At 46.8% G+C, this 19,749-nt stretch overlaps 1 protein-coding gene across 11 annotated transcripts in view; it reads left to right on the forward strand.

Annotated features, from left to right (window-relative positions):
- VAV2 (vav guanine nucleotide exchange factor 2) overlaps window positions 1-19,749 on the forward strand; it is a 389,230-nt gene that overhangs the window by 331,333 nt on the left and 38,148 nt on the right. For 8 of the 11 annotated variants that reach the window (XM_077305014.1, XM_077305020.1, XM_077305015.1 and 5 more), the window contains 5 exons: window positions 6,509-6,625; window positions 14,465-14,552; window positions 14,656-14,779; window positions 15,316-15,402; window positions 18,851-19,005. In XM_077305014.1, coding sequence (XP_077161129.1) covers window positions 6,509-6,625; window positions 14,465-14,552; window positions 14,656-14,779; window positions 15,316-15,402; window positions 18,851-19,005 — 571 coding nt within the window. The remainder of the gene's footprint in view (window positions 1-6,508; window positions 6,626-14,464; window positions 14,553-14,655; window positions 14,780-15,315; window positions 15,403-18,850; window positions 19,006-19,749) is intronic. The other 3 variants (XM_077305019.1, XM_077305025.1, XM_077305022.1) reach the window with 1 other exon arrangement.

Consider the following 19,749-nt stretch of genomic DNA (forward strand, 5'->3'; position numbering starts at 1 on the left):
CTCTGTCCTACCCTCCATTTCCTGAACATTTCCCTTTTCTTTCTTAGTTCCTCTTGAAGTTCTCTGTTCATCCAAATAGGCTTCTTAGAGCTCCTGCAGTGTTTTTGTCTTTCTGGGATAGTCATTGATTGAGCATGCAATAGCTCTTGTTTGAGTAGCGCCCACCCTTCACATGCTCCCTTCCAGCATTCTCGTCCATGGTATGATACTCATCATGTCTCTGAATTTATTAAAGTTTGCCCTACGAAAATCCAACATCCACGTCTGGCTACAAGCTTCCTTGGCTCCCCATCTCAAAAGGAATTCTATGAGGACATGGTCACTTCCCCCTAGGGTCCCCACCTCCTTCACCTCATCCACCAACTCTTGCCTGTTGGTCAGTATTAAGTCCAGTATGGCTGAACCTCTTGTGGGTTCATCTACCATTTGATAAATGAAATTGTCAGCCAGGCAGGTCAGAAACTTGCATGACTGAGGACGCTTCGCAGAGTTTGTTTCCCAGCACACATCTGGGAAATTGAAGTCACCCATGATGACAAGGTTCTGCTGCTTGGATATTTTCTCAAGCTGCTCACAAAGTGCAGCACTTCTCCCCAGCCCCCTGGCCTTGCCCCCCCCCCGAGTTTGGCCGCCCCCTAAGATCTTTCAGAGAAGGACGGAAGTAGCCTGCTCAGTCCTCATGTTACCAAATGTGACTTTCCATGACAGGCAATGCTTGGTGGAAGGAGCCAGGAAGGAGACTGGGGAAAGATAGATTAGCAAACTGTGTTCAGCTGCTTGTTGTTCTGGAACAGAAAGCATTTTGATGTGCAATATTATAGAAAGTCACAAAATATATTTTATTTAAGGCTAGGGATAAAAATGAAAAACAATTGAGATCCACCCCCTCCCCCCCACAAGTCCGCAGCTTCAGCGCGGGGCTCGGAGCAGGCCCGCTGCGTCTGGGACATAGTGGGCCTGCTCCGAGCCCCATGCTGAAGCCTCCCCCGGCCGCCCCCCTCCCCCCGAGGTCCAATTGGGAGCTGTGCACTGTGTAGTTTTTATCCCAGACTCACCCCGCCCCTTTCTCCACCTACTTACCCCTTACTGCTTTATTGTTACTGCTCCCATGAAGTGGTTTACAGATTATTATTATTATTATCATCATTATCATTATCATCATCATCATCATCATCATCATCATCATCATCATCATCATCATCATCATCATTATTATTATTATTATTATTATTATTATTATTGGCTTATATCCTGCTGCTGTCCAAAGACTCACAGCAACTTACAACATAAAACCTCCATAAAATCCCCATATGAAAACCATTATACCCAGGTCCCTAAGGCCCTCTACAACCACAAAAGATTGGTGGCCTAAAAAATCCCTCCCCCCCGAGCAGACATCCTGGGAAGTGGGGGGTGTACGGACCTCCAAGAGATTCATGCTGGATATGAGTCCTCCAAGAAGTTTTTGTGCATACTCTGACAGCTGCGTTCTGTACCAGCTGAAGTATCCAGGTCAAGGACAAGGGGAGCCAGCATAGAGTGAGTTACAGAAATCCAATCTAGAGGTAATCGTTGCATGGATCACAGTAGCCAAGTTGTCTGAGGGCAGGTAAAATAAACAAACCGGGAGGGGTAGGTTCCAGTGAAAAACACAGTTGTGAAACAGTACAGATGCACTGGGACAACAATGGCAATAATAAATCAAGGAAAAGTCGTCTCTCTTCAATTTCAGTTGTTTTTTTAATCCTTCATATAAGCCTATGGGTTTTGGGACTTATATGAAGGATTAAAAAAAACAACTGAAATTGAAGAGAGACGACTTTTCCTTGATTTATTATTGCCATTGTTGTCCCAGTGCATCTGTACTGAGGGCAGGTAAGACATTAGTAGCCTCGCCTGGTGCAGGTGGAAAAACATTGTGTGGGCTACTCCTGTGACTTGGGCCTCGATAGACAGAGAAGCATCCAGAATCATACCCAAGTTCCTTGCTGTGGACAAAATGTCAAGCTATCTCCCAGCCAAGGTGGGCAAACACGCTTCCTGTCCGGCAGCCTTTCTGCCCAGCTACAGGACCTCCGTCTTGGAGGGTTTGAGTTTCTTCTTTAACCATCCAAAAATGGCTTCCAAACATCTGGCAAATGTAACTGGGGGGGGGGGAGTCCGGGTGTCTGTCCATGAGGAGATAGAGCTGGGTGTCATCCGCCTACGGATGACAACCCAGCCCATAAGTCTGGACCAACTGTGCCAGAAGACACATAAAGATTTTAAATAGTATGGGAGAAAGTACCACACTCTGAGGGACTGCACAAGGGAGTCGATAAGGGCTCAACAATTCCTCCCCAACTGCCACCCTCTGTGTCCAGTTCCGGAGAAAGGAACGCAGCCACTGAAGGGCTGTTCCCTGAATCCTGGCCCCGGCAAGGCGGTTTACCAACAACTTGTGGTTGGTTCAAAATTATTGCAACAGAAAACAGAACCTATCCCGGGCTATTTTAAACAATTTCACAATGAATACAAATAAACATTTCTTATCTCTTCTTTTTTATATATGTATATGTATATAAGCACAACCAGAACGGCCTCCAGATTTAACCGTTTTCAATTGAGTTTTCCTCAGTGGTTGTTTTTCTAAAATATAAAAGCATTCAATTAATACAGGCTTATCAACCATTTTTACAAAACAGAAGAGAACATATTTAACTGAACACAGTCATTATTCCAGTCTGCAATAGTGCATACCTCCTATAATTCTTATAAACATACAGTCATTGTTTCTTTAAGTATCCTTATATATATGTATAAATCAAAAGCCAGCTTTTTGGCTATTATCGTAAAAAATATAAAAATTATAAAAATTATACTAAAGGGCCAAGTCTTACCAACTTTTTGTATAGTTAATGAAGTCCAACAAAAGGATCTAAAATAAAATAACACTGCTTTGAAATTTATAGATTTATAAATCTATTATCATTTGAAAATATTGTTTGAAAATATTAATCCTAAGTAATAAACTCTTACCAAGTTTTCCTTTTAAATTATATATATGTGGCCTTTGGCTCCTAGGTTTGGGGAGGTCTAGTCAAAAGACTCTTCCCACTGGGTTGTAAACTGCCTCTGGTAATTATACTCTAGCTGAGAAACTTACTCCATGCCACACCTGTACCAATTAAAGCTGCAGTCTCATCTAAAAGCGAAGAGTTCCAAACATATGTAAAAAGTTATTTTAAGGGCTCTAAATTCTCCCAATTGGTCATGAAGCCTATCAGTTAGGATTTAAATTATAATAAACCTTCTTCCAAGATACCCCTGTAGAGGCTATTGATCTTGTACCTAGCTTGAGTTCAAGAAATCACAGCATCATTTTGCAGTACTTGTATTTGCAGGTACTACCTCACAGGAAGCAAGAAAGTTCCAAGTTCGTGTTTAAGCCCTTGGGGCTCATAGTTTCCAATGAGTAAATATAAAAACTTTCACGTTGTCTCAAGATCTTATTGATGTCCATCTTGTGGTGTCCAACAATTGAGATTTGTTCAAATCCAAAGAATAATAAATCTTCTGGTTTGTGTCCTTTTTCCATGAAGTGAGTCACCATCGGAGCATCTATTATCTAAGTCTGGATTGGTGTTCCTGGATCCGGACCCTAATTGGACGGCTGGTAATACCAATGTACAATTGCGCACATGGACATATAACACAGTATACCAAGTTTTTACTTGAACAGTTAATAAACCGATTGATCCTAACATAAAAGCCATTACTTGTTGCTCTGTATTCCTTGATAGGTAACAAATACTTACAAACCCCACATGTACCACATTTGTAATTGCCTTTAGGAAAGTTGCTTGCTGATGTTTCAGTATTAAATTGTTTTTTATTAATTAGTTCACCTATAGTGTGGTTGCGCCTCCATGCTAATCTTAAACCATTTTCACATCCAGGTAAGTCCCTGATTAAGCGCCAATGTTTAAATAATATTTTTCTGATATTTGTAGCAAAATATGAATAATCAAAAGCACAGGTCAATTTCTGGTCTTTTACTCTCGTATTATACTGTAATAAATCATTTATTTATCATACTTATATACCGCCCTCCCCGGAGGCTCCCCGGAGGCTCCATCCAATCATGTCTCTCCTTGGCATCTACCCTAGTTTTAGCCTGCTTGATAATAGATGGTGGGTAGCCACGATGTTCCAGGGCTTTACCTAATTCCTTACTGGCATTTTCATAAGAAGAGGAGTAATAGTTAATACGTTTATGTCTCAAAAATTGCCCATTGGGTAAATTTCTTATGAGGTGGGGAGGATGAAAGCTGTTGAAATGAAGAAGTGTGTTACGATCTGTTGGTTTTTTGTATGATGTGGTGGTCAATCTACCATCTGGTTTTAAAGTGACCAAAGTGTCTAAAAATGGTACTTCCACCATGTCATGATGACCTATAAATTTAATTGTGGAATGTTGGCTATTAACCCATTGTATGAATTGTTCTATAGAGTCCGAATTTGAATAAACAAGAAAAATTTCATCCAGGAATCTGGTATAGAAATTAATATCAGACTTAAATGGATTGGTAATATCATTGTATAACCACTGGTTTTCAAGGTGAATCATAAAGAGGTTTGCGATGGTCGGGGCCATCGGGGAGCCCATAGAGACTCCGTGAGTTTGTAAATATAAATTGTCTTCAAATTCAAAGTAATTATTTTCAAAAATCAAATCCAATAAATCCAGCAAAAAGTGTGTAGGTGGGATACATAATTGTCTATTGTCTAATAAGTTTTGTATAACTAATCTTGCCTCTTCCAATGGAATATTAGTATATAAGGATGTGACATCCATAGTCATTAATACTGCTCCTTTTGGTACCCTTAATTTTTCTATGAGGTTAATAAAGTGGGTAGTGTCTTTTAACAATGTGTCTTGTTGGAAGCAGCTTCTGAAAATGAAAATCTATAAATTTGGCTAAAGGTTCCAAGAAGGATCCACATTGTGAAATAATTGGTCTGCCTATGGGTGGATGGTCAGGTTTCCACTGAGGAAAACTCAATTGAAAACGGTTAAAAATGGAGGCCGTTCTGGTTGTGCTTATATACATATACATATATAAAAAAGAAGAGATAAGAAATGTTTATTTGTATTCATTGTGAAATTGTTTAAAATAGCCCGGGATAGGTTCTGTTTTCTGTTGCAACAACTCGTGGTTGACCATGTCAAACATGGCCAGCAGGTTGAGCATCACAAATATGGCTGAACCACCCTGATCCAATTGGCGGCAGAGATCATCCACTAAGGCGACCAACACCATCTTCACCCCATGGCCAGGACAGACTCGTATGGGTCAAGGACTTTAACTTTTTAATTTTTTAACTCTATAAGTTGTACACAATAAATGTTAATGTAATTTGTTTATTTATACTTTGTGGATACCTAACCTTTTGGTTCCTAATTAGTGAGGAAGGAAATCTGCCATCCTCACTTCTGAGTCTTTTTGGAGCAGAGGGGAGATGCTTCCTCTCCTTCCCACCCTAGGGAATCTTCACCATCATCGGCTCTCCTGCCCCCTCACTCATTCGGAGACATGGAGGTGGGAAAAGCGATGCTGTGGTTTCAAAGGGTTTCAAAGCCCCTCCTCTTTCTCTTCAATGGTTGGTTGTGAGTTGACTGGGATGGCGGGGAGTTTTGCTTGAGTCTCTCATGATCACTAAGAGCCCTCCTTGCCCTTCTCAGTCAGTTTGGGAAAACACAAGCAACAAGATGGGCAATGACTTGACAGGGACGTAGGAAGCTACCAATGGCTTGGGGATTTCAAGATTTCCAGCCCACTTCTCAAATTCATCTCAAGAAAAGACTCAGGACCAATAGGGGGTTCCGTGGGATGGGGGGGGGCAGAGGTCAGAGCTCCCATGGGTTCTTGAGGCAGTGACCTCTTGAGGGCCAAATCCAGCCCTTGAGCCCATTTTTTTCAGATTAGTACCAGTTTCTCTTTTTTTAAAAACCAGACAGCACACACTTTGACATTGCATCTCTCTGAGCCAAATGACATGATGGGGCAAACCAAAGTCCACCACATGGATGCAGCACCATCTTAGAGTTTGGCTTTTAACTTTTCAGAACTTGGGGGACCGCAGTGTGTAGGGGGGTGATTATAATCCCCCCATGCTATTTTCAAGAGCCAAGACACCATTGATTGTTCCTGGGGCCACTGCATGTGGGGATATACATCAGCACAAACATACAAGGATGCCCACTGACTGAGTTTCAACCCTTGGTTCATTTAGCGGGCTGGTGATTCTTCCAAATCTGTGAACTGTTCCACCAAGGGTGGCACTGCTTGCTTTGGAGAGCAGCTGCCCTCTGTCCCGGTATTCATGCTTCATTTTCCTGGGTAATGCCGTGCTCTGCTGGAACGGGCCTTAGCCCTGCCTGGAATCCTTTAACCAGAGATGTTGAAGGTCACTGGTAGGCAGAGCCAGAGCTTTGCCTCTGAGCCTGGGATCCTCTTTGCCTTAGGTTTGCAGGCAATATGGAGAGACAGCAGACAGACAACCTACTGAAGCTGCATGTCAGCGGGACGTACCTGATCCGAGAGAGGCCAGCAGAGGCGGAACGCTTCGCCATCAGCATTAAGTAAGTGGCTGCTTGTGACCTGCAGCTGTCCTCTGAAGGGGGGCCCAAGTAGCACCAGGACAGGTGAGTCCCTCCCTCCAACCCCTCCCTGTGGAAGGGGAGGGAGCCTTGTCAGATCCTCTTTGTCTGGATTTGGAGACCAAGTTTTCAAGTTTTCAGGGCCAAAAGGTGATGCACCATGGCCGCCTCTGTGGAGCAACTGGTGTTTCTATGGTGGTCTACTGTCCAAGGACTGACCAGGACTGGCCCTGCTTAGCTTCTGAGATTTGACGAGATTGGGCTAGTCCAGGTCATGGATCGTTTTCAGCCTGAATTACAAACAAGCCAAAGCTGGACAGGCCAGCCCAATTCATCTTTGTACAGTTCCGACCCAGGGGCTGTGCCTCTCAGGCAGAGGCTCCCTAGCAAAGGGAGTCTCACAATTAAGAGGAACTGTTTGCAGCCACAGTTGGCAAGCAGATGTCGTGCTCCTTCTGCGTCCCCTCGGCACAGACACAGAGGAGAGGAGCCTCGTGCAAGGCTTGAGATGCAAGGCTGAGGCCAGGTGTGAAGCAATGTGTATGAGGGGAAGTTAAAAGCAAACCAATTCCAAGTTTTTCTTATTATTGTTGTTATTATTTTAGTAAGAATTTTTGATACAAAAAAGTTATGAAAAAAGGGCAGATATAAAGAAGAAAAGATGAAAAACAAAGAAAAGACAGATAATAATGGTAAGACTTTTGAGTTTCCCGGCAACAAAGACATAAACAGTTACAAATTAATTCAAACATAAATTTAAAATAAGATTACTTTTAAATTATAATAAATTATAATAATATATCTTCATTTTTGATCTCTGAAAGTATTTCTCCTATCCCCAAAAGAAAAATCTTTTCTTGTTACAATGGGCTTCCCTGGCCAATCTTAGCTCACTCTCAGCTTTGGCCTTTCCAATGATTCATCTACAGTGCCTAGTAACCTGTAGGTACTCTTCTTTAGAGCTCTGTCCTTCCCTCCATTTCCTTAACATTTCCCTTTTCTTTCTTAGTTCCTCTTGAAGTTCTCTGTTCATCCATCTCTATCTTCTGGGATGTTCACTACTCCTCCCAGTTTGGTGTCATCTGCAAATTTAATGAGCCCCTCTACCCCCGCATCCAGGTGGTCATTGACAAAAATGTTGAAAAGTACTGGACCCAGAACTGAAGCCATTACTGTGGACCCAGTACTGAGTCTTACCTCCCTCCGCTCTGATAGAAGAACATTGACAGCCACTCTTGGGGTGTGGTTTTCTAGCCAGTTCTCTGTCCACTTAACCATCTGAAAATCCAGTCTGCAGTCCTCCAGTTTACCCATCAGAACATCATTTGTATATAATATCCAAAGTTCTTACCCCATTTGATCATAAATTTGTCTGTGCTTTCAATGTTTATACATAATTCAGTTTCATGTAGTACAGCCTTCATTTCTTCAAAGCAATACAATTTTTATCTAAATCTTTCTAATACTTGGACATAAAAAACTATTGACGATTATGTCCTAATTAAATTTGCCCTTGGTTTCATTTTACATTCCCTTTGGGAAAAGACCAGTATGTCTCAATAACTTAACCATTTGTCTTTAATTAACATTTCATGTTTATAAAAACCTGCTTGTCTTGAAATCCACAATGGTGTTTTTGGACATAGTCTAGCCTAATATTTATTCCATCTCAATATCACATATATATCTAATATAAAAGTTTTTAAAGCCCACATTTTAATTTTATCATACCACATGCCAACCAAACCTCAAGCCATGACCTTCTAGTTCTAATAGAAGAAGAAGAGCTGGTTCTCCTGTGCTGCTTTTCTCTACCCAAATGAATCTCAAAGCTGCTTCAACCACCTTCCCTTCTTCTCCCTACAACAGACACCCTGTGAAGTTGATTCTTATATGAAGCTTTTCTCTACCAAGAGCAGTCTCCAAGTGGCTTACACCACCTTTCCTTCCCTCTCCCCACATCAGACACCCTGTGAAGCAAGTGGGACTTAGGGACTTCTGACAGGACTCCTCGGTCAGAACAGCTTTATCAGTGCTGTGGGGAGCCCAAGGTCACCCGGCTGGCTGCATATGGAGAAGAAGCGGAGAATTGAACCCGGCTCGCCAGATTAGAAGCTGTTGCTCCTAACCACTACACCAAACTGTCTATTGTGTCTCTGTAATAGCCATTCTTTCATTCATACAAGATAATCTTTAAACCGCCCGTGGCGCCACAGGCGCCACGGACTATATAATTCGGTAAGGGGTCTGGAGGTGGGATTAGTCCGTGATGAGGAAGGGTCCGGATTGGAACCTTCCTCACGACAGACAAACGGAGGGACCAATCGGCAGGCGCGAAGCGCCTGCCAATTGGTCCCTCCGATTCCCAGCCGCAGCAACTGCGAGCCGCGCACAGCGCGGCTCGCAGTTCCTCCTGGCCTGACGCGGCGAGAGGCGCAAAGCGCCTCTCGCAGCATCAGCCGGCTACCCGAGAGAGCCCCCGGCAGCCGCGCATAGCGCGGCTGCCGGGGGCTCCCTGCCCGGCAGGCTGACACGGCGAGAGGCGCTTTGCGCCTCTCGCCACGTCAGGCCGCTGCCCGAGGGAGCCCCCGGCAGTCGCGCTCTGCGCGACTGCCAAGGGCTCCCTCGGCCAGCGGGCTGACACGGTGAGAGGCGCAAAGCGCCTCTCGCCGTGTCAGCCCGCCGCAGGATCCCTCGGGTAGCCGCCTGACTCTCGCCGCATTGGAAAAGACTCTCGCCCGCAGGAAAAGATCCCGGCAGTTGCGCGGAGCGCAGCTGCCGGCCCCTCCCCGCCTCCCCCGCCGCTACTGACTACACAGAGCTAACTACAGAGCCGTTGCTGCGGGACAACACAGAATGTATGTATCTAGAGCCCGCTGTATCCCTTTTACAGCGGGCTATATTTCTAGTATGTGACATAATATTGTTTTCAAATCCAGTAAGGCCAAACTTCATCTTTCTTTAGCTTCTTACAGTAGCTTATATTTAATACATTACTTTTTCTCCTGCAAAATGAATTTTGAGATATTTTTAGCCATTGTTTAAATGGTACATCAGAAATCAGTACAGGTATTCTCTGGAAAAGAAATAACATTCTGCATAAGACATTCATTTTATTTACAACTACCCCCCCCCCCAACAAAGGCAATTTCAATTTTTCAGCCTTTCTGCTAAAATTATTGTGAACAACTCATTTTGAACAACTAGAATTTTGTCCTTCTTTGGATATTCACGTTCTTTCCATGTATCTGCTTTCTACTTTGAAGAATAAAATTCATTGTACTCTGTAATGCTTGAAAAGGTTCACCTTCAAAACATTTGTAAGGGGCAAGATAAGGATAAGAATACGGGCATACTCAAGGCCATCTATGGGGAATTAGATAAGTTAAGGTGCCCTAGCAGGGATCTATTGGAACCAGTGGGGGGCAAGGTCGTGAGAACCCCCTCGAGGCGGGATCTGACTAGGCCCTAGCCTGCTGGTGAAATAGGACTGCTGGCTTGCAGAGATAAGGTTAGGGAGGGAGGTTAGGGTGGGTTTAGTGGGTGGAATTGGGTTGGGGGGGCTAGGGTGGGATATTCAGTGCAACCTAGGAGTATTAGTGCTAGGGTTCTAGGGCAGCTAGTTAGCTGAGGGTTTGTTCCCCTGGGAGTATGATTGGAGGGGTACCACCACGAGGGGGGGCCCAAGTTGGGGCCGAGATCTCGTCCATAATGGGTCAAGGGCGATATGGCTGGGGGAGGAGGTTAGACAAGAGAAGGTCAGAGAGCACTTGTGTTAGTCCTTGGGCCAAGCCGTGGTTACACGGCAGACGCCCGAGGCGTGCTCGCTGCCCTTCTAACCTCCGTCCCATCCCCAGATATACGGGGGAGGAGGCAAGGGTGGACCCGGTCTTGGTCCTGTGCAATGCAAGGTCAATCAACAACAAGGCCTCAACTCTGCAACAATTTTTCGCGGAGTCTGGGGCCGACCTTGCGTGTGTGACTGAGACCTGGGCGAGGGGTGGCGAAACAGTCGCCTTAAAGGAACTTGCCCCCCCAGGGTTTGCGGTCCTGCACCAATCCCGGGTCCATAGGAGGGGAGGGGGGGTGGCAATCTTGGTCCGGGAGGATTTCTCCTACAGGGCTCTCCCGGCCCCAGACATCAGGGGAGTGGAGTGCGTCGGTATTGGGTTGGACTCAGTCGAGAGTTTGGCCATCTGGTTGGTATACCGTCCGCCCAACGCCCAACCAGATGTCCTGCCGAGCCTGCTGGAGGCGGTGGCCGCCTGGGCCTTGCAGTACCCCAGGCTTATAATCTTGGGGGACTTCAATGTCCATGCGGACGCGCTGCCCCCAGGACTTGGCTCGGACCTAGTGTCGGCCATGGCGACGCTGGGGCTCTCGCAATTTGTTGCTGGGCCCACCCATCAGGCCGGCCACACCCTCGACCTGATCTTTGGGGCAGGGATAGAGGTGGTTCTGGATACAGCTTTGGCCGTACCATGGTCAGACCATTATGCCCTGCGGGCTCGGATCAAGACCCCACCCCCTCCCCAGTTGGGCGGCGGGCGCATTTTTGCCCGCCCAAGGAGACTCATGGATCCAATTGGTTTCCAGAATGCTCTGCGGGACCCGAAACCTCCCGGCATCTCGTTAGCGGCCATGGTGGAGGACTGGCAGTCCCGCCTGTCGGCTGCCATAGACGAGATTGCTCCTAGACGTCTTCTCTGCCCTCGACTCAAACGGGCACCCTGGTATACTGGGGAGCTCCGGGAGAAGAAGAGGGAATTGAGACGACTAGAGCGAGTGTGGCGGAAGGCCCGTGACGAGGCTACAAGAACATCTCATCGCACGTTTATGAGGGCGTATGAGATGGCAGTGAAAGCGGCTAAACGTGAATTCTTTGCCGCGGAAATTGCATCCGCTAGCTCTCGCCCAGCTCAACTATTTAGGGTTATTAGATCTCTTACCGCCCTGGAAGATGGGCGCCAAAATAGTAGGAATTTGACCATCAGCTGTGAGGCATTTGCGAGCCATTTCGCGGATAAAGTCTTGTCGCTCCGCCACTCCCTTCCAGCTACAGTTAATACAGTTAATGAACTAGAGGCCCGTTGGCCGCCTTTGGAGGTAACGTTTGATGGCTTCAGGCGGCTCTCTTTATCCGAAGTGGACGGGTTGCTGGGGAGGATGAGGGCAACCACCTGCCCCCTTGATCCCTGTCCGTCTTGGCTCCTTAAGGGGAGGGATGGACGGATAGGTGAGCAGCTCAGGGATATTGTTAACTGCTCTCTCCAGTTGGGGGAGTTTCCTGAGGTGCTGAAGGAGGCGATGGTGTGCCCTCTCCTCAAGAAGCCATCCCTGGACCCACATGACCCTGCAAGCTACCGCCCAGTAGCGCATCTAGCGTTCCTGGGTAAGGTGGTGGAAAGGGCTGCGGCGGACCAGCTCCTAGCGTTCCTGGAAGATACTTCGGCACTCGATCCATACCAGTCTGGCTTCCGCCCTGGTCATGGGGTGGAGACTGTGTTGGTCTCCTTGTTGGATGACCTTCGTCGCCAGCTTGACCGAGGTGGCTCTGCTGTGCTAGTTCTTTTAGATCTGTCGGCCGCGTTTGACGTGGTCGATCACGAGCTGCTAGCGAGCCGCCTTGCCGGTACGGGGATAAGGGGTACAGCGTTACGCTGGATACGCTCCTTCCTCCAAAACCGGACACAGAGGGTAGCCGTGGGAGAGGAAGTATCGGGCCCTTACCGGCTCCCTTGTGGGGTCCCACAGGGCTCGGTGCTCTCTCCTACATTATTTAACATCTTTATGCACCCTCTGGCTCAACTGGTACGGAGCTATGGGCTGGGTTGCCACCAGTACGCTGATGACACCCAGCTCTTTCTCCTCATGGATGGCCACCCAGACTCCCCCCCAGATCCATTTGCCAGATGTTTGGAAGCCGTAGCTGGATGGCTCGAGCAGAGTCGCCTGAAACTCAACCCCTCCAAGACGGAGGTTCTGTGGTTGGGCCGTAGGGGGGCAGATCAGGAAGCGCGCTTACCCTTTCTGGCCGGGACGCAACTTAATATCGCATCTCAGGCCAGGAATTTAGGGGTGACCATCGATGCCTCACTAACACTCGAGGCACAGGTTAAACAGGTAGCTAGCCGGGCATTTTTCCATCTTCGCCAGGCTCGGCTACTAGCGCCCTATCTGTCCTCTGAACACCTGGCCACAGTGATCCATGCGACGGTCACCTCTAGACTAGATTTCTGTAACTCGCTCTACACCGGCCTGCCTCTGGGCTTGATCCGGAAACTGCAACTCGTCCAAAATGCGGCTGCTAGAGTCCTCACAGCTACACCATGGAGGGCTCACATCCAGCCAGTTCTGAGGCAGCTGCATTGGTTACCGGTCGCCTTCCGGATCAGGTTCAAGGTTTTGGTTTTGACCTTCAAGGCCATCCGTGGTCTAGGCCCAGCATATATGAGGGACCGCCTTTTGCCCTATATCCCCCGCAGGGCTTTACGCTCTGCGGGGGCTAACCTACTGGTCGTTCCCGGCCCCAAGGAAGCCCGCCTGGCCTCGACTAGGGCCAGGGCCTTTTCGGTCCTGGCCCCAACCTGGTGGAATGAGCTCCCGGAAGAGCTGAGGGCCCTGCGGGAATTACCAGCATTCCGCAGGGCCTGTAAGACGGAGCTCTTCCGCCAGGCTTATAACTGAGGCCGGGCGGAAAGAAGATCAGCCCCCCCCTCACAAACTGGTGGTAGAGAGCGTCACCCCCCACCGTAGATGAGGATGCGGAGAGCAAATGAGTAGGCTACGCCATCGTGGTTACAATTATTGTAAATCATTGGTTTTTATTGTCATTTTATGGTTTTAGGGGACGGGTTTATGTAAGCCGCCTCGAGCCTTCGGGGGGAGGCGGGGTATAAATATAAATATAATAATAATAATAATATAATAATAATAATAATAATAATAATAATCTAGTCCTGGCAGGCCATCTGGTTCTGGCACTTTTCCTGTTTTTTTTTTTAATTATATTGTTTTGATAAAGCAGGCCTCTGACAAAGCCTGTTAAACCAGATATTTAGTCCTCCTTTAAATTTAAGAACTTTGAAAGAAGATAGTCTCTAACCATAAGAACAAAGTTTGAGTCCAGTGGCACCTTTAAGACCAATAAAGTTTTATCCAAGTGATTGTTGGTTTTAATGGTGCCCCTGGACTCAAACTTTGTTCTGTTGCTTCAGACAGCTACTACACACCTGTATCTCTCACCATAAATAATCTTTTAAAGATCTCTTTGTCACCGGGAAGAACTCTTCTTGCCAATAATTTAATGCCTTTTCTTTGAAGATAAGAGGTCTGATTTAGGTCAAACTTTGCTATCTGCTGCAAGCTGGAGCAAGATTGCATTCTGTTTGTTCTGTCAACTTCCCCTGTAAATCACCAACCTTTATCAGTGAAAGGAGTGAGCCAAATGAAGAACTGATGGCTCAATCATGATCTCCCTTTCAATTCAGGGAGGGTACATCAGCTGAGACCTTTCTCAACTGGATTTTCTCCTGTTGCATTCCTTTGGCACTCACCATTGTTTCCCACCTAGGGGACATTTCAATCCCAGGTTTTGATGGCTGAGATGTCAAGTCTTCACATCACATGTTGCATTTTTGGACACTGACACTTTTCAAAACAGCCCCCAAATCTGGCCCTTGGTTTGCAATGTGACTTGCTCAGCCATATCTACCAGTAGTTCTAGGCTGTACCTCCTGAGACTGGAAGGCAGAAATTCCTTCCACACCTCGTCTCTGGTATCTTTCTAAGCTGCAGCTCCCACTTGCCATTCTTCTGCAGGTTTAATGATGAAGTCAAGCATATTAAGGTGGTTGAGAAGGACAACTGGATTCACATCACAGAAGCAAAGAAATTTGAAAGCCTCTTGGTAGGTTGGGTTGGGGGCAGCCATCTTGATTCTTCTTTCTCCCAACTGAATGGGAGATGGTCACCCTCTGAAAAGTTCACAGGTTTTAATCCATCCCCTGCAGGAACTTGTGGAATACTATCAAACACATTCATTGAAGGAGAGTTTCAAACAGCTGGACACAACACTGAAGTATCCATACAAGTCTCGGGAACGATCCACCTCTAGAACTCTAACTCGATCACCAGGTAACCGAAGGGTGTTTTAACGGGGCCTGTGGCTTTCCTCCTGTTTTGTTCATCTTGTTAAAAGTAAATCTGGGATGAAGTTACATGGATCTAAGGAAGTACATGAGGTCATCCTGCTGAGTATTCTCACCTCCAGATACCTCCCTGCACACTTTTTCACATCACACAGAATTCACTTGAGCAACTCACACCTCCCAAATGTGAATGCTGGTCACTGAGGGTGTTTTACAAGGAAATAGGCACACACACCAAGAACAGTTAGCAGTGACAGATCCATGGGATGTCCATGTTCAGAGGAAGGCAATCAACTTCCTGCTCAGCTTGTGAGCTTCTCAGGGGTGCTTAGTTGCCACTCTGTGTTGGCCTGGATGGAGCTTGATCTGATTCTGCAGCCTTTCCTTTTTTTCAATGTTGCATGTTCTTTGCTTGTTTTGCTGCATTGATTCCCACCCTCTTGGTAAATTTCCCTTTTTTAATTCTGTGTTTCCCCCCTTTTCTTTCTCCTGCTGCTCTTTCTCCCTCTGATCTTTCTGCAGCTGCCTGTGCTTCCTACAATTTTTCTTTTCTCAGTCCTCAGGGCCACAACTTCACTTCTCAGAATTCCTCCACTCCTTTCTGGTCAGGTATATAAATGTATGTGTGCCCATGCAAAGAGTCAAAGCCACCCTCCATTCTCTGAGAGAAAGGCAAGGTCTTCCGGGAGGCCAAAGAACAGCTGCATGTCCTTGGCAGTCAGCCGCTGGTGTGGCAAAAGAGCAAAACAAAAAAGGCCTCTTTTCATTTTAAACCAGCGAGGCATTCTGTTAACCAGGGCAGCCCAAATGCCAGCAGCCACCGCAGGGGCCCCTGAGCATGTTCATTCCTTCCCAGCTTTGGAACGGTACTGTAACGCCACAGTTCTTGTCATAATGAAAAGCATTGTGTGAGTGCTTGCCATGCTTGAGAGTAAAAGAACACATTGCACATTATCACAGCCTCTTCCATCAAATTTAGGATTGTTGTGAAGTCACTTTCTCCTTTTAAGAAATGCTTCTCAGCATGCAGAACTTTGCTTCCTAAGAGATTCCACTTTTAAAATGCTTTTTTGAGAGTTTCTAAACCCTTCAGTTTCAGAAGTATGTGTGAAGGTATGTTGCTGCTAATTGGAGAAATTTTAGAAAAAGTTTGAGGGGTTGTATGGCTGTGACCAGTATAAAGAGAACAAGAAAAATGATGTAAACATCTCTCATTGATTCCAGTCTCTAGATTTCCCTTCTCTGGTCAGAGAATTTGCATGACCTTGATGCAGAACTTTATTATTTTTATTTATTATTATTATTATATTTTATGCTGCCCTCCCTTGCTGCTCAGGGTGATTCCTTGAATTTGGGGGAAGGGGTTTACTCCTCTTTGAGATATATCTTCCTGTTTATTTTTGCATCTCTCAAAATTCCTTTGGATTTGTTTTCTGAGTGGAGTTTTTCAAAAACGTTGCTTTAGGCTGAATTTGAGGACAACTCAGGACAGTGTGGCACAAAATGCAGCAGATGGAGCTCATTTTTTCACAGAATGGATGTGGCGTGGATGAGAACACATGGGATGTGCCTTCAGAGCGTAACCCATCAAAGCCCAAAATGAACATGCCTATTTCTTAACAGATGTACAATAACTAATCCAAAGGAGTGTTTCTCTGGCTTCTGGATCCAGATCAAATAAGACATATCTCACTACTTTTCTAGCAGTGCTGTGGTGACTGCACTGTGCTTTCAGTATTTGTTGCTTTAGAACAGTGAGAAGTGTAAGGAAAGGGTGGCTAGGGAAGAGAGTAACTCAGCAGATGCGTACCTGACAAGCACACCATCCATCCAGAACAGTTAGCCCATCTTCACACCACAGATCATTGTCCCTGATTGGTTGTCAGTGTGTTCTCTAATCACATTGCTGGCTTGAGGAGGATGAATTCTTTATAAGCTAACTACCTGGGAAATTTCTGCTGTTGGACATATAGCCTTCAAAAAGCTTTGTCTACACTCCCTAAAAGCCAGATGGGAGGCAGAAGTTTTAGCCTTGTCCAGTGTGGATCTCCCCTCCCCTACCAAACCAGCAGCTAAGGGGAAAGCAAAGGCACTGTTGTGTTCCTTGCAAGGGGGAGGGCTGCTATGATCCATCACCACCACCACCGCTACCCATCACATCTCACTTGCTTGGCATGCGAAGGCCTACAGCTTCCACCCTCTGACAGCAGGAAAAGAAAATAACAAAAGGGCAGCATCACCCATTATGCACGGCAGCAGCCATGGGGAATCCCCCGGACTATGGGCTGCAATAGCAAGGGGGGGAGTTAGGGGGAATGGGGCCCCCCACCGCAAAATGTCAGGGAGCGGCATGCCGCTCTCCCACCAGGGTGGGGGTGGAGGGACTTCCCGGTCGGCTCCACGGCTCTGTGGCTCCGTGGAGCTGACAGGGGCATGCAGTGTCCCCCCCAGGAACACCGTAGGCTGCTTATGCATGGGGTTGGCATGACCCAGCCCCTGCTGGCATCCATGGCATCCCAGGAAACACGGAAGATTCCACATTCCCTTGTCACAGGTCTTCTGGGGTGCTGCGCTGGGTCACGGCTGGGGATGGCGGGAGCACGGTGCATAATTGGGGCTGTCCTGCTGTTGCCATGCCGGATTTCCAGCCCCATGCATAATCGGTAATTGAGAGAAAGGTCAGTAATCTGAGAGGACATTTGTCCTTGTCTCTCAGAATTCTGAGGGAGACCAATGATGCACTTGTTGGTCTACTCATAAGTAAAGTAGACAGGGTGTCTTTGATGGATAGAGATGTAAAAGCAGTCCTGAGGCCAGGGGAAATGCACCCAGCACATGGCTGCATGGAGGATCTTATTCCTTGCAGTGATAATTTTAATTGCCTCTCAAACCAGAAGGCTTTTTCATACCTGCCTAAGCATCCCCCAGGGAGTAAGAGATTAAGTCACTGTTGAGCAGGAGACAAGATGTTATGAGTGTGAGAATGTGTTTCCCATTGTCACTAGAATCAAGCCATGACTCAGAACACTTCCTGTAATTCTGCTGGAGAATCTGGACAGAATTTTGAACTAAGAAACTGAACCTAAAATATATATCTGTGCACATCCCTCGTGGACAATCCAGGACTTCTTTGTGGATTTGTTTTCCCCTTTCTTCACCATGTCACTCCTTCCTGGGCTCTTGTGCAGCTCCTGTTTGCTTGGATGGGATCTGTATCGGAGACCCTGGTGTCTGTGCTGACCATCTTCCTTCCCAGAGACTCGTAGTTGGCAGTTCCCATTCCCCACTCATGGTTTTCCTCCAGAGCCCTCTGGATCATCTCCTTTCCATCTTGACCTCAAGAAGTCTAGTATAAAACCTCCCTTTTCCTTGTGCCCAGACCCAGTTCAACCTTGGGTAGCAAAATACTGAAAACGGATGTCTTGATTAGCTTGCACAGTCTAGTGATGAGGGTGTCAGGTTGTGGAGCTCTGGCTTCCAGTGGTCCAGTCAGCCACAGAAGTTCCTGCGGTGGTGATATACCAATCTTTTTTTTTCCAGCCTAATCTAGGGGGGGAAGACTGCTCCCTTTCCTCTTTGGAAAGAGTGTAGGAAGAAAGGTGGAGTATGAATGGAAAAGGCAGCCAAAAACCATGTAAAGAAGTCATGTTCCTTTAACATTTACAAAATACTTTCAGTTTTTGCCCCATTAAATTATTCTTTCTACTGCTGCAACTGTGGCCTTGTTTTGAGAATGAATTCTTTGATCAAAACTAGATGCAGTCAAACAAAGAGAACCCACCAGGAAATCTGATCGCAGACCTGGCAATGCAGCTTCCAAATCAACCTCCACAGAAGACTGAGATTCAGACAAAGACCAGTCTGAGCTATTTCTATGGCCCCAGAAGTGTTTCAGAAGAGGAATCCAATGCCCTCTCGGGTCATGGCCCTGATCCCAGGGACAGAAGCCTAATGGCCAGGGAGAGCTCAGGTTGAAATGGGTCAGGTCTCCCGTTAGGTGCAGCTGCTTTCCAGGCTCATTATGCCTTCTGACCTCCTGCTCTTTGTTCGCTGCCAGTGTTTACACCGCGGGCCGTAGGGACAGCTGTTGCGAGGTACAACTTTGCTGCCCGGGACATGCGGGAGCTCTCATTGCGAGAAGGGGACATTGTGAAGATCTACAGTCGGATTGGTGGAGACCAAGGCTGGTGGAAGGGAGAGACCAATGGACGGGTGAGTTAGTTGAATATCACTATTGCTTAAGGATCAGGGGCCATTTCCAGGGGGGGAGGTTCTTATGGGTTGGAGCCATGGATCTGTTCCACTAGCAGCATTATTCCCCCCAGTTAAGATACATCCACAGTGCACATTGGATCTCAAAGGGATCTATAGGTGGGATGTTTATTTATTTATAGGTTGATTCAAAACTTTTCTGTGCATCTTTATGCCCAAATAGGAGAGGGGAAACTTCCAGCAGCCCCTTCTTGCAGGCTTTTCAAGGCAGTTGGGAGTGAAATGATCCAAGAGATCCAATGCCATTCCCCTCCCCACTACATAGCTCCAGTCAGAGAAGACTCAAGATTGTTCCTTAGAGTCATAGAACCATCAGTAAGCCATATATTTTAGAATTGACAGGATATTCACTACTGGCACTTGGCCTGTAATAGCCCTCCCCTGTAGTTGAGCCTCTATTGGGAATGAGCCCTCAGCCAGGAAGAGGTGATAAGGAGTCAGCTTCTGCCCCCAACTTTCTGCCACCCTGGGAAGCAGCAGCAGTAGAAACGGCCCCAGTGAATATCCCTGGCATGGAGGGAGGGAAGGGAGAAGTATCAGCAGAAGAAGAAAAGTCCCCACTGAGTAGTTCAGCCCTAGAGTGAGGGGGTTGAGAAGCAGCAGCAGCAGCAGATGAGGCCCCAGTGAGTAGCTCAGCCCTGGAAGGAGGGAGTAGGGGGTGAAGCAGCAGCAGGAGCAGAAGAA

This window comes from Paroedura picta, chromosome 12 (assembly GCF_049243985.1).
Source record: "Paroedura picta isolate Pp20150507F chromosome 12, Ppicta_v3.0, whole genome shotgun sequence".
NCBI lineage: Eukaryota > Metazoa > Chordata > Lepidosauria > Squamata > Gekkonidae > Paroedura > Paroedura picta.